Genomic DNA, 14,411 nt, shown 5'->3' on the forward strand with positions numbered 1-14,411 from the left:
ATGCTTGAAATTTCAATATTTCGAAATTTAAGGACGCTAATTTACTTAAAATGTATACACCCCGGCTTATCATGTAGCGGTAGCTTTCGGAAAGGTGGAAAACATATATTTAATACTTGCGCCGGGTATTTAATGTTCGGCTCCGCCCGAACTTAGACTTTCTTACTTGTTTATTTTAAAATTAAAAAGTAGTCAGAGGGCGCTCAAAGGCTTCCATGTTTTTTATAAGTCCCCCATATAAAAAATTGCCAGCATTAAAAATTTTTAAAATAAATATTTGGGTATTATTATTGCACATCACCTCAAGAGAAACAAATTTTTACAATCTAAAATAATAAATTTATCGAATTCTGCACCATTTTGACGAAAAATGGGTTTCCCTCTTTTAAAATACATCGAAAACTTTGAGCGCTTTGCGCGACCTCTAAATATTCTTTGATTTCGAAATATTTCTTTCGTTATAGATTAATCCTAGCGGGTGAGAGAGCATTAAAATGCTTACTCTACTTTTTCACATGTTTTTCGGACCACCCTAATATACATCCATATTCACACATTAAATAACACATCAAACGACTGTTGAAGAGGAAACAAAATTTCAATTTCATAAATTTTGCTGTCGCTTTTACTTACTTACACGTTATCATTTTTGATATAAAATATATTGCGTATGGACGAATATACATATTTGCATAAGCAGCTATCTAGCAATATTTATTTATCTATTTATTCTTCAATATATGCGTCTTTGATAGCGCATTTACATATTTCGAAGGTCTATTGTTATTGCTGCCAATAACAACAGCAATGCTAATCGTTCCTATTTCTTTTTACAATATAAATTTTTATTTATTTGCCAAAGCAAAATATTTACTTATGAATGTTTAGGTTTGATGGTCGCGCGTGTGCTTTTGTGTGTAGCAGCCAATAAAATGAAATGATGAATAGAAAAGTACACAGATTCTTTTTTTTTTTTGAATAAAATTTATGAATTTCCATTAGGCAAATGCATCATCACTATGGATACACGCACCAGCCCACAGCCAATGTACGAGGCACACACACTTTCCCATACAAATACATATACACAAACATTTAAAATACATTGGCTGTAATGTTAAGTGGGCAGGCACACACATACATATGTATGTATATCAACAACCGCAGGATCAGCGTCACCGTCATCGCCATCGCCATCGCCATCGGAGTGCCGCCGAGTTTGGTCATCAGTGGTGGCTTAACTTGATAATGGATGTTGTGGCTGGAAAGCACGCCTCTCTTAGCCGCAGATCAAAGATTTGCTATTATAAAATACTTATTGCCTTTGTTAGTAAAAAGCTTCGCTCACAGCTTTGTCTGTTGATTATATGGCATTAAACGTTCGTCATAAATCAGCCAATTCAATCGATTATTATACCGCTGCTCTTAAAGTGTGTGTGGGTGTGTGGTTGCATTTTGGAAATCACATCGAAATTGTTGAATGAATTATTATTGTTGATGACGGAGGTTTGCTTTGCTTCTATGGCAGCTGCGATTTTTTATGGTTGAATTTCTATTTTCTTACACTCTGTGCGAATATTACAAATGTGCCCTGGGAGACACATTAGTACTACTACTACATCGTAGCCATAGCGAAAAAGCACAGCACACAAAAGTGATTGCTCTTACGTTGTGTGAAAGCTTTGAATATTTATAAGATGGAAATTGTGTTTAACAGCAAACAATGTGAGGGAAATGTTCGAGTGTGCAGGCAGCAATTTGTAATTTTGTGTTATTGTATTCAATGCAAAGTGTTGTTGAAAAATTCAGCATTTTATTTATGAACTTAAACTTTGGCTTGAATTTAATAGATTTTTATCTCTGACGCTTTTGGTTAGAAAAGTTGGTATTATATTTGATTTTTGAATATATTTAAGTGCACATAGAGCCGAAGTAAACAAAATCAATGGCGCTAAGAAGTACTTAAATTGAAAATTTGTACATACATATGTGTAGATAGATTTAGCAATGTAGAGGTGACTGGTTCATCATATATCCACCACAATGGGAACATTAAAAATTTATTATTTTCGAATGGACAAGCCATTCAGTACAACTTATTACGCGACTTTTCAATAAGCCACTGTCGACTATAAGAAAATCCACCCGCGGTCTTTGATGATGTAACAATGTCAGCGTAATGTATAAATAAAGCTTACGATTTAAAAGAAATGAGATTGCCAACAAACTTGCTTACAAAGCTGCCTTGCTTAACAAATAACCTAAATGAGTTACATGCACCTATAAAGACAAACATTTCTCAGAAGTATGAACTATTGTTTTTACCGATATATTGCTAGAGGTCTAACATGAAATATAGAAGGAAATAACTCGAAAAGTTGTCACCTGTTTGCAAATTGCGACTAAAGTAAATTGATAAGATAAAGCAAATATTGTAATATGGCTGTCAAAAGCAAGAGATTAAAGAAAGTTTACAGCCGAAAATATTTTTTTGAAGGTTGCCACCTGTTTGAAAACTTTAATTTAACTTAATTGATAAGATAAATTGAATATTGCAATGAGAGTATCAAACGGAAGAGGTTTAGGAAAGCTTACTGCCAAAAATATTTTCTAAGAGGGTTGCCAGCTGTTTGAAAATTTATTAAATAAATGAAGTATAAAAAACGGGCATCAAACGGCACAAAAATACATTTTAGACGCAGTGAAGCATGCCGCGTATTTGCTACTTGAAAATAAAATAAATTGAATTTAAATATTTTCTCTGGGATTCTTTAATAGTTCGAGAGTTTTTAAGAACTTTTGGCAGTCTTTGGGATTTTCTCTGGATTTTCCGGTATTTGTAGTGACTTTTCTGGACTTTTCAGGATTTTTTCGAAACTTCAAGGTTTTCTCCGGTTTCTTCGATTTTTTTTCGTTTTTTTTTTGTGTGGAATCTTTCGTGTTTTACTTTTCGGGATATTTCTGAAGTTTTTTTGGAACTTTTCGGAACATATCAGGTCTTTCGGCACCATTTCAAGATTTAAGTTTAGGTTAGTGTCCATCGCTTTTGTAAGAGCTTTTAAGTTAATAGTTGAGCTTTCCTTGCATTGCGTAGATACTTTTATTGCCACTGAAATCCTTTTAAAACTTTTTTTTTTTATAAATGGTGCGTGATTAAAGATCAGAACAGTGACTTATTGTTTGGTTGAATACAAATGCACTTAAAATTTAAAGATAAACTACTATAAATACACTTCCATAAAATAAATCACAGCTAAAGCATAAAGAGTGGTGTTTACTTTTAAATAAGTATGTAATTGAGAAAGTTTGTGTGAAAGAATATATCTAATATCGAAGATTGGGGCTCAAACAATAAATCAAATTTATTCCGCAATTACTTTTTGTCAGCCATTGGAGTTATTTACCAAAGCAATGAGGAGACATTTTAACGCTAATAAATATTAAATTACAAATAGCAACACAATTGTTGGGATCAAACATATATATACATATGTACTTACACTCATATATACATACATATGTACATACATATGTACATACAAATACTCGTATTCAATACTTACGTCCATCATCGTGCCCCATGCCGATATTATGGCCAATCATGTGCGCCATTGTGCCAGCCAGCAGATGTGGCTCGTAAACGTTGATATCGACGCTGATGCCAACCGCACGCGGCGTACACACAGTTTCCGGCACAGAAATGCCCGCTTCGCCACCAGCGAACGTCTCGCCGCTAAGGAAAAAAAAAGAAGAAAGTAGAAAAAGGAGAAAAAAAGTTGTAAGTAAATTTTAGAGACTAATGAATATTACATATAAAATTAGCAAACATTTAGAAAGCACAAGTTCTAAGGGTATAAGCCAACATTTTGTGCTGTTCACGGGATGAATTTATACCTTAAAATTTTTTTTGCAACTTATTTCTAAAAACCAATGAAAAAAGGTTCACCCCGACTCAGCTGAACAGATTTGATGAGCTTTACTTGCCAGCCGCTTAGAAATAAGTATGTAAGCGGCCGCAATTACCAAACACCAATTGCCAATTGAGGGTTTATTAAAAATTCATTGGCTCGCTCCGAAGGTCACAGCTGACGATTGCTAATATAGAATGAGCGGCTGGTGGGAAATGAATTCAATTAGTTCAAATGATTTTAAAACTTACAGCATTACATGAAGGATACAACGCTTCTTAAATAACATGCTCGCAAATGAAGCGCAGAAAAAGGAGTACTCTGAATTAAGTTTAATTTTGACGCTTAAAAAAAGTATATGAGGAGAAAGAAATATCAAATTACAACCTTTGTGGGTACGAAATGGCATGAAGCGCGTCAATTGGGATTTAGATAAAGAACCAGCAAACAGGTATTTTGGAAGGAAATGTGGTATTAGAAAGGCGTTTGTTGTCTACTAAAATGTTAAGATGAGCAATTGCTCGTATTTATAGAACCAGAACTGAGCTCCAATTGTATTTCACGTATTTCTTAAAAAGCCTATCTACTTAACTTTAATAGTTATCTTTTAATGATGAAAAGTGATCATCCAGACTCCTTTCAATAAGATGGCCACCACATAACTTGGCGCAGTAGCGTGAAATATGAAAACAAAAATAAGCTGGGTAACAATTCACTGCTAGATCATCACCACTGTTGCCTTATTTTTTGCCAGCAAAATTATTTTTCGGCACTAGCCACTTTTTTGGCCAGATGTCAAAATGATTTTAAATTTTAAATGTTAAACGCAATGTTCTTGTTCCATCATCCATCTGAATTATAAATAATGTAATCCTAAAAAAGTGTGGCACTCCGTAGCGGTTTTGTAGCTTATTAAATTTTAGTAGGTTAAAGTGCAAATTTCAATAAGCTAGAAAATGGTGCTGCTAGGCAATTTCTCCCATACAAACGAAGTTTTCGAGCACTGCAATTTATATGTTAGCAAATGCACTGCATCGTCAGCCAAAAAAGTTCATTTCGCTCAAAGAAGTTATTAGGAATCTGCAATCGTTCTAAGCTAGGATGAGACTCCAATCTTCATGGATAAATCCCAAATGGACTTTGGAAGGAAATTTCGCGTCTTCTCACAGTAACTGTTATAAAAGGAAGTTCACTAACTTTCAAAATACTGCAGGATTTTTCAGACTTATAAATTCCCCAAAAAGTTTTACCACTATTTTAGCAGTTTTGTACATACAGTGGTGCTCCAGTATAACGAATTATATAATGTCAGGACCGTTCGTTAAATTGAAAATTCGTTATATCGGAAACAAAAATTATGTACATACATACAAACATACGTATCTACATATATACGCTTAGTAAAAGGATTTAATCATTCATTTATCAAAAATTCCATACATAGGTTATAATATAAAGAAAAGAACATTGTCAGAGAAATGAAGCTAGAGCTTCACACCAAAATTTTTTAGATTTGAGGTGGTTTTATTTCGCAGAAAATAAGTCTGATATGCTCGATTGTTTTTGAGGGCGGGACATGTTGAGATCGAGTGCTTTTTGATGCTTAACATTATTTTCTTCAGATCATTGGATGCACTTCTCGAAGCAGTCGTAAAACAAATAGCAAAGCATTCGTAATATCGAGTTATTCAAATTTTTAACATTCCTTATATAGAGTCAACAATGCATTGAAAAAGTGTTCGTTATACCGAACATTCGTTATATCGGCATTCGTTATACTGGAGCACCACTGTATTTCCGTTTCTAGAATATGCCTCGTATTCCTTAAGCTATTTTGGTAAAGAAATTTTAGATATATTTATTTTTTTTTAATTTATTAAAATCAGAAATTTAATTTTTTAGAAAATTTAAATTAAAAACAAAATAGTTTTTTTAAGTGGGAAAAAATAATTTTTACAAAACAACATAATTTATGAAAAGCACCTTTAAAAAATATGTTAACCCATAAAAAAATACCAAACATTCGAAACAAAGATTTTATTTGGAAGAAATATTTTTGCATTTAAAAACTATTAGCTTGGGAAAAATTATTTTTGGGAATACAAAATTTAAAAATAAATTATTTTTTAGCACGAAAATTTTAGGGTAATAACTAGTTCTGGGGAAGAATGTATTTTTTTAAGTTTTTTAGAAAGAAAATAATAAGGTTGGAAATAATTAAAAAAAAGTGTTTTTTTTTGGCAAAAAATTAATGAACATTTTTAGGAGCAAATTATTTTCTAATTTGATTTTATTTCTTGATTATAATTCAAATCATGAGTAGGTTAAGCCGGAACGCAATAAATATTGGCTAGTTGGCTAGGCGTAAATTTTTTTAAATACCAGCTGTGACTTCAGTCTTACGAAACGTTCGACCACTTCTTGACCTTGTGCATGGCAAGGAAGTTTGTTCGGAATCAAGCTGCTGAGAACTAGGAATTCGTCTGTTCAATTGTTTTTAACATCAAAAAGCTTGTAACTATGCTTAGTTTTGGCTACTTGGTTTTCAATAGCTTTGGATATTTTGTATATTCCCTAGCGAGAAATATCAAAAATTTCTCCTTAGCTTAAAGGGATGCGATTTCGCAGCAAAAGCAGTGTATTAGGGATTAAAGAAAAGCTTAGCCGAATGCTTATTCGCCATAATTTCATATTTTATCTTCCTTTCCTTTCTAAAAATTTAATATTCCGTACGAGATCAAGTATCAGCAGGTGTCTCTACTAAGAGCACATCAAACCACACTTTCACTAACATAAATACCCAAAAATAAACACTAATGCGAGTAAATATTTCGACAAAAGTGTTTTGATTTAAATTATTTATATTTTAAGTTTATGCAGCTCTAGCTGGCTGCAGGAACACTTGACTGCCAATCGTACACAGCAAGAGAAATAGGAAAACCACCCTCCCTCGTTTGTGAAGCCCTCCGGAATATGAACTGGGCACGTGACCAACATACGAACGGGTAAACAGCTAACATGTTTATATACAAATATATGTATAAACAAATACACACAACTTTTTCGGTAGGATTTTCTAACGTCAAGCATACATTTTGTCGCATTTAACCTAAGCGCTTTAAGCTACATCAGCGGAATGAGTTGGTTGACAAACACGCGGGAATGCAAGTATGCAAGGGGAGGAATTATCAAAGAGCACACACCCACCCACCCACATACGCAAACATGTATGCATGCATGTATGTATGTATGTATGCACACACTTTTAACAGCATCAAACTCTTCCGTTAGCGTATACGCCACCACATTTCCGTCTTTACTTTTGCGCGAATTTCCGCTTCCTTTAGCAAACTAATGCCAGCAAAAGCTTATATGCGAATATAGAAATATGCAAACGAATACATGCATATATGTAAGGGGCGTTCCATACCAAAATGGACGGGTTTTACACTTCATTTGTTTGATTTGTTTCAAATTTTTAGGGTTGGTGAATGAACATAAATAATAAATAAATATTAAATTTGAGCTTGATTAATACATTTTAAAAACTTTATAGCAAAAAACAAATACAAATCAATTTAAAAGTTTATTAAATATCTCGAGAACGGGGCGAGGACAAAATTTGTAAAAATCACACTTACACACATCAAAATTTTCTATGAAAGAAAGTATTTTTAAAATTTTTTTCTTGAAAAATTTTTCACATAAAAATTGTTTGATACAAAAAATTTGTTTTTGAAAATATGCCATTTCAAAAGCAATCAAAAAAAATTGCCATCTTAGCTCTGCGTATTGCGCATTATTTAAGTATAGCGTTATGGCGTGCACTCTACAGTAATTTGAGTTGTGATTTTTTTTCACCAAAGTAGGGTAAAATGAGTACATTACGAATTTAAAAATTTTTAAAATTTTTTTTAGTATTTTTGTAATAAAGTGCAAGTTTTAAACTACTACAAAATTGCGTTAATTTTTAATATTTTTTATGCTGACGGCTTTTTGCACTTTTTTCTTATGGAAGAAAATGCGTAAAACCGGTTTCAAAGAAAATTAAAAAAAAAAATTAGCGCCAGTTTTGCAGTCGCTTAAAACTTGCACTTTATTATCCTTAAATTTAATGCATACTCAAAAAATACTAAAAAAATTAAAAGAATTTTTAAATTCGTAATGTACTCATTTTACTCAACTTCGGTGTAAAAATAAAATTCATAACTCAAATTATGGTAGAGTGCGCCCTATAATACTGTACTTTTTATCAAAAAATATGTATGTGAAAAATTTTTGAAGAATTTTTTTTTTAATAATTCTTTTTATAGAGAATTTTGATGTGTGTGTGTGATTTTTTTTTGATTTTTTCCTCATTCCGTTCTCGAGAAATTGGGAAAAGTATTAAATCGATTTGTTTTTGTTTTTGTACTATAAAGTTTTTAAAAATGTTTTAAACAAGCTCAATTTTCATATTTATTTAATATTTATGTTTACACATGAAATGTGAACCCCGTCCATTTTGGTATGGAATGCCCCATATATACATATACACATAAATACATACATAGATGTACGTAAGTGTGTATTAGCTATTTAGAAATAAGGTAACGAGTGAGGGTTAAGGATTAGAATGAGTGTACGTGGGCGTCGCAGACGTGAAAAATATACATACATACAGTTATGTTTCTATTTACATACATATGTATGTACGTACGCTAGCGGGGAGTTAAGGAGTTGATTTTATGGTAAGCCGTTACCTAGTTGGCGATGATGCTTTGCTTTTACTACTGAACCATTTAACAGCTTAAGCGCTTGGCCGTCAAGTGCGCGTTATATATTCATATTATACCAAAATACAATTGTACATATTTATGTGCAATAGTGTTTATTGGTTTATGTAATTGGCTCAAACTGTTGGCGCAAACTGGCAAAGGAACAGCGTATGTAACGGCTAGCACAGAAAAATAATAATAATAATATTAATACAGAAATGAAAGAATAAAACAAACTGGTTGGTTGGTGGCAGTTCCAGTTATGATTGCTGTTACTTTTATGCTTAGCCTTCATGGCGGTTTTCTTCGTTTACTTAAGTTGTCTAAAAGTAAAGTAAAGTAAGTCTAAAATGCTGTTAATTTTTTTTTTTTTTTACTTTGACTTTTGTGCTACATTTAATTTTGTGTTGCGTTTAAACATAAAAAGGTGGAAGGTTTTACAAAGATACATGGCATATAAGTACCTATACAGTAACTGTTCAATTTATTTATTGAGTTGCCGTTATACTGAAATATTCTCCATGAAATTTTGGAATTTCCTATTAACCTGAACGTAAACGTTCATAAATCTTAACGTAAGTGTAAACGTAAACTAAAGCGCAAGACTAAACGTAAACGTAAACTTGAACCTAAACGTAAACGTAGACTTTAACTTAAACATAAACGTAAACGTTAGTAAAATCCTAATATTAAACGAAAACGTAAACGTAAACGTAGGTCTAAAATTAAACTTAGTCTTTAATGTAAACGTCAATGGAATGATAATCATTATCATAAACGTAAATGTTAATGGAATTGGAAGCCTCAACGTAAAGGTATAAGCGTTAGCGTAAACTTTGATTAATGGAAACCTAATTATGAACGTAACCGTAATCATAACCGTAATTCTAATCGTAACCGTAATAGTAATCGTAGAAGTAATTTGCGATACAAACGCGATTGTAACCGTAATATCAATCGTAATCTTAACCACAATCGTAATTGTGTTCGTATTCCCAATCGTAATAGCAAACATAATAGTAGACGTAAACGTAATCCAAATCGTAATCATAATTATAATCGCAATTGCAACAGTAATCGCAATGATAATCGTAATCGAAATCGTAGCCATAATCGTAACCGTAATCGTAACCATAGCCCTAATTGTAATCGTAATTGTTATTGTAATCGTATTCGTTTGAAAGTATACTACGAGGGAAGGAAACCGAATCAAAATAACGTTCCGGTTTCGGTTTTGCAAAGTGTTTCGGTTTTGGTTTCTTTCTTCAAATTTAATTTCGGTTTAGTTTTGATTTCGAGTTTGAAATGCAAATATGAAAAGAAGTTTGACAAAAAAAGATTATTTGTTTGTTAAATATTTTTTGCGACATTAAACATTAATTGAGATAAAGAAATAACCTCTGGATTTATCACACTCACACTTCGCAGATTGCCTGTCAGCTTGAAAACCATTTTTCTTTCAAGACGATAGGCAATTTTTCGTTCAATTTCAACACCTGATCGATCATAGCTTTGGGCAGTGAGCTTTTGTTTGCAGAAAATTGTGTGTTTAATAAAATATGAAGAAAAAAATAAAGCAATGTGAGCAACTTGAAAGCAATTTTTGAACGTGTAAACGCAAACTATCTCTTATTTTGTTATGCTACGGAAGTAAAACCAGTTTGTCGTTGCCAGATCCTGCAGCTGATTATTATAGTTTTCTCGAAACCGATTGGAACCGATTCCTGAGCTTGAACCGATTTCGGTTTCGTTCCTTTTCAGTTTCAAATGGTTAGGGTTTCGGTTTCATTCCTTTCATACTACTATATTCCCTTTGAGCCACACCATTCTTACATACTATGTATGCATATATGCATCTCCTCAACGCTCATTTCAAGGCTAAAATACGCAAGCAATCAACGCACAAAAGCCTTTACTCCACCACAGTCAAAGAAAAAAACAAAAAGAGAAAGTACGCAACAGTAGCTAGAAAGAAATAAAACTCAAACGAAACGTTAAAGTAGCTATTCAGTTCGTTATGGCAAACACAGAATTATGAAAATGAAAATCAGCTGTGGAAAAATCCAAGCGTAAATAATATTAAACGACAGCAGCAAAATATTAGAGCGCGAAATTGTGAAGCGAAAATGCGAAATTGCCTCAAAGTGAACGAATGAGCGCACAACTCTTACACACATACATACAAACGATGCGTAGCACAGCAGTCAAACGAGCTATGTATATGGCAACACAAAGTGTGCGGAGGGATGCCGGGTAAACGCGTAAGGCGTATAATCAACTTCCGTAAGCAACCAGTTAAGACATACTAGCTTTGCCGTACGATTTCTTTGATCTAAAGAGTGGGGCTGCATGGGAGATGACAAACGAAAAATGAAAGAAAGAGTATGAATACGAATGCGGGGGTTTAACAAAACGTGAGCTACATTGCCTCTTTTTCGTATGGTAGTTGCCAACTGAATTTTAGCTACTACTCTCCCCCACCCCCTCAAGTAGCATAAAAGCTAATGATATGTAAATTTTGTTGATGTTAGCATAAATTTTGAATAATCACATTTATTGTGATGGTGGAGCAAGTGAAAGCCACTGCTAGACACAGAGCAGAAATGAGTTAGTAGCACGCATTTTTGTGCATGTGAATATGTGTTCATAAAAATAACGCTACCTTTTTAAATCATCTCTGGTTAGCGGTTAGATTTCGGGAACGCACTTCAATTCTGAATTTTTTTTCTGCACATACTTACTTACTCACTTACTAGAGCATAACACGTTTGCTAGTAAAATACTTTAGAGTAAGCATTTTTTCGATTTAATACAGCTGCGTCGTCGGTACGTTTCAGCCATTAAATTCTCGAAAGTGTTGATGTGCGAAAAGTTGCTACGTTTATGCTTTTACGACTTTTAGCTTTTAACAGCTTTTGCTGGTATGTAAAAGTAAGCTTTTTTTTTCTTCTGAAATTATGATGAACGCATTAGTTATTATTGTCAAATTATTCACGAGCGGCAGAGATGCTTTAACATGTTTTTATGTTTTTCGTGAAGTATTATTTAAACTAGAGATATTTGATAGACATAACTCGTATGCATATCGTTTTGATGAACTTTAAGAAACTTAATCAGCTTCGAGGACAACCTATATGCCTCCTCCCGAGCTTTTGTAGCGACATCAGGTATTCTCATTTATTTGATCCACCAATGATATCAGTTCCTGTTTCCAAACATTTAAGTTTCTTCTCCATGCTGATGACCTCAACATATACTCTGCTTTAAGTGAACCTTGACCAATTATATTCCTGTTGAATCCGGAATCACCTATTCCTGAATGTTAAAAAGTCTTTTCAATCCACTTATACGCGAAAATTTAGTCCTTTACCTAACACTACTACTTATATCTTGGGTCCGTTCTCAATTCGGTTTCTAAATTTAAGGATTTAAATGTTTATATCGATACGCAATTGAGCCTTTTTTCGGCGTAATTGTTCTTCTTTTTCAGATCCGTAAACCCTGAAGATACTTTATGTTTCTCTAGTAAGATCAAGGCTTAACTATGCCTCATTCATCTGGAGACCACACCATTTTTAAACCAAGCCGCATAAAACGAATCCAGAAAATATTCACAAAATTGGCCTCTAATCTTTAATTTACAGAGTCGACCCGTTCATTTCAATTGCGCCGGCTGCTTTTGGATATTAAACAGCCTGAGTAGCAGACTCTCCTTCCTCGTTTCCACTTTTGTATCCAATATTGTAAATGGGTCAGTTGATTCTCATAAATAACCTCTTGTAAAGACTAAAATTGAATGTCCCTTGGCGAAATCTAAGGAATCAATGTCACCAAAGCTATGGGGTTATAGTAAATCAAATATCATATTCAACTAGGCAGTCGTAGTATTGAAAAGGCATTTCCAGACTTCTTAAGCAAAGTTTTGCATTTTTTCATTCCCATTTTTCTATTTCCTTTAAATTCTTAAGTCGTTTTTCATCATTTAATAAAATGTAACGAGTTGTATGCCTGCTGGTTTGCAATGTGCTGAACTGGACATCGCTGGAAATAGTATGCAGTGTATGGGGTTTATAATAGCTGTCATTGCACTGCGCTCAAATTTGATCTGGGATTCATGGTTGGGCTGAGACGTCGACTCTTTGTCTCCAGGTTTACAGCCTTCACTGAAAGAATCGAAACAATCCACATCAACGCTTAATTTAAGAATATATGCCCGCTTTGTACGCACCCTTCGCTAAAGGATAAGGACGACGAGATCTGAAAGCAATTCTATGAACTCCTTAAGAGGAAGCGTACGAGCATTATCCTTTTCACGATACTAAAATAGTCCTTGGCAGCTTCCAAGCACAGGCAGAGAAGGAAAGCGCATTGGCTTAGGCTGGCTAGCAACTGCGGGACACCGCCGAAACTACTTAGGTCCACAGCCGTTACCTGATATTTAAACTACGACCACATTAAACAGCTCATCAGTGAGCACCACGAGTAATGTTGAAGCACACCGCACACTTCGTTGTAAACTAATTTGGCGCCGACCTCCAGATTCGTAGCCTGCTTAACCCGGGAAACTGGGTGAGTATTTGTTTTGCTATTTTTTCTTTCCTTCAGCATCCCCTACAGATGTTATCATTGATCAGACGCTGTTTAGAAGAGTGCGATGGCAACATAAAATGCCCTGTTAGAATAGAAATTAGTGCCTAGCATCCTACTTCTTGAGAGATAGGAGAAATTTAGTGATCTTCACAATTTAGTGTGTTTTGATCCACCCCTACTGTGTTTTCCGACAGGTCGAGATCCTGTTTAGTCGCTTGTAGGGAAATTGGAAATACTTCCATCAGCACAACAGAGCGCTTCTTTTGGACAAGCCTGTTGACATCTTCGTTGTCCATGACACCGGTGTGCCCTGGACCACTAAACAGATGTACTATACATGCGTATTCGCTAGTACATAGCAGGTCCAAAGCTGCTTTGCAGTCGGCCACACTTCTTCAGGAAGTGCTGTACGATAGTGGCGCCTTTATGATATGAGTAGTTCCGCTGCCGTCTCTTTGGCTAATACTTCTGCCAGCAAAATGGTGTAATCGACCGGCAGCTAATATGACTTATTAAGATCGAGTTCCGCGCAGTAGCCTGCTATGCCTACGCCTTTGTCCATCGTCGACCCGTCTATATAAACATTTACTAGGCCAGTCTTTCTCATGCCGACAGTTCTCCCGTCAGCTCAACACCCACAAAACTACTTTAGTGTCCTCTGCTCAGAGAACTAAAAACCACATTCATCCGTTGCAATAGACAGCAGGGCCGCTTTGAGAGTTATTGATACACTATAGAAAATTGAAGTCACTCATAAAACAAGTGGAAGACTGTTCGGTTAGGCCTCGGATTTAGCAAGTTCCCTATTGACCAGATTTTGAATTTTCGTTAAATTCTTAAAAATACCATTGATAAGAAAATTATGGCACATCACCTTTTCGTTGAATTAAAATCAGCTTTGATATAATGATGCGAAACTCATTCTATGAAGCAATGTATAAATATGCGACCCCAAAAAAGCTTATATGCGTCACGTGGTCGACGTTAATCTCAACAACAATCAAATATTACAGGGCTTTGAGCCTTTCGAGCGAAATATTTTACGCAAGAAATATGCCCCTGTTCACTTGGGTGGTGGGCACCGAAAAATACGTAATGATGAGCTGAATATGCTTTTTAATGGCATGGACATAGTCAAAGGCATTTTAATATAATT

At 34.4% G+C, this 14,411-nt stretch overlaps 1 protein-coding gene across 1 annotated transcript in view; it reads right to left on the reverse strand.

Moving 5' to 3' along the window:
- Window positions 1–14,411, reverse strand: part of LOC108371539 (snake venom metalloproteinase BmooMPalpha-I-like) — a gene marked incomplete at its 5' end in the record, with an annotated part of 34,244 nt that overhangs the window by 1,279 nt on the left and 18,554 nt on the right. The window contains one exon of the mRNA XM_017627119.1: window positions 3,564–3,733. Within this exon, the coding sequence (XP_017482608.1) occupies window positions 3,564–3,733 (170 nt within the window). The remainder of the gene's footprint in view (window positions 1–3,563; window positions 3,734–14,411) is intronic.

Source organism: Rhagoletis zephyria, unplaced genomic scaffold (assembly GCF_001687245.7).
Source record: "Rhagoletis zephyria isolate East Lansing unplaced genomic scaffold, Rhagoletis_zephyria_1.1 Rzeph_scaffold_05049, whole genome shotgun sequence".
NCBI lineage: Eukaryota > Metazoa > Arthropoda > Insecta > Diptera > Tephritidae > Rhagoletis > Rhagoletis zephyria.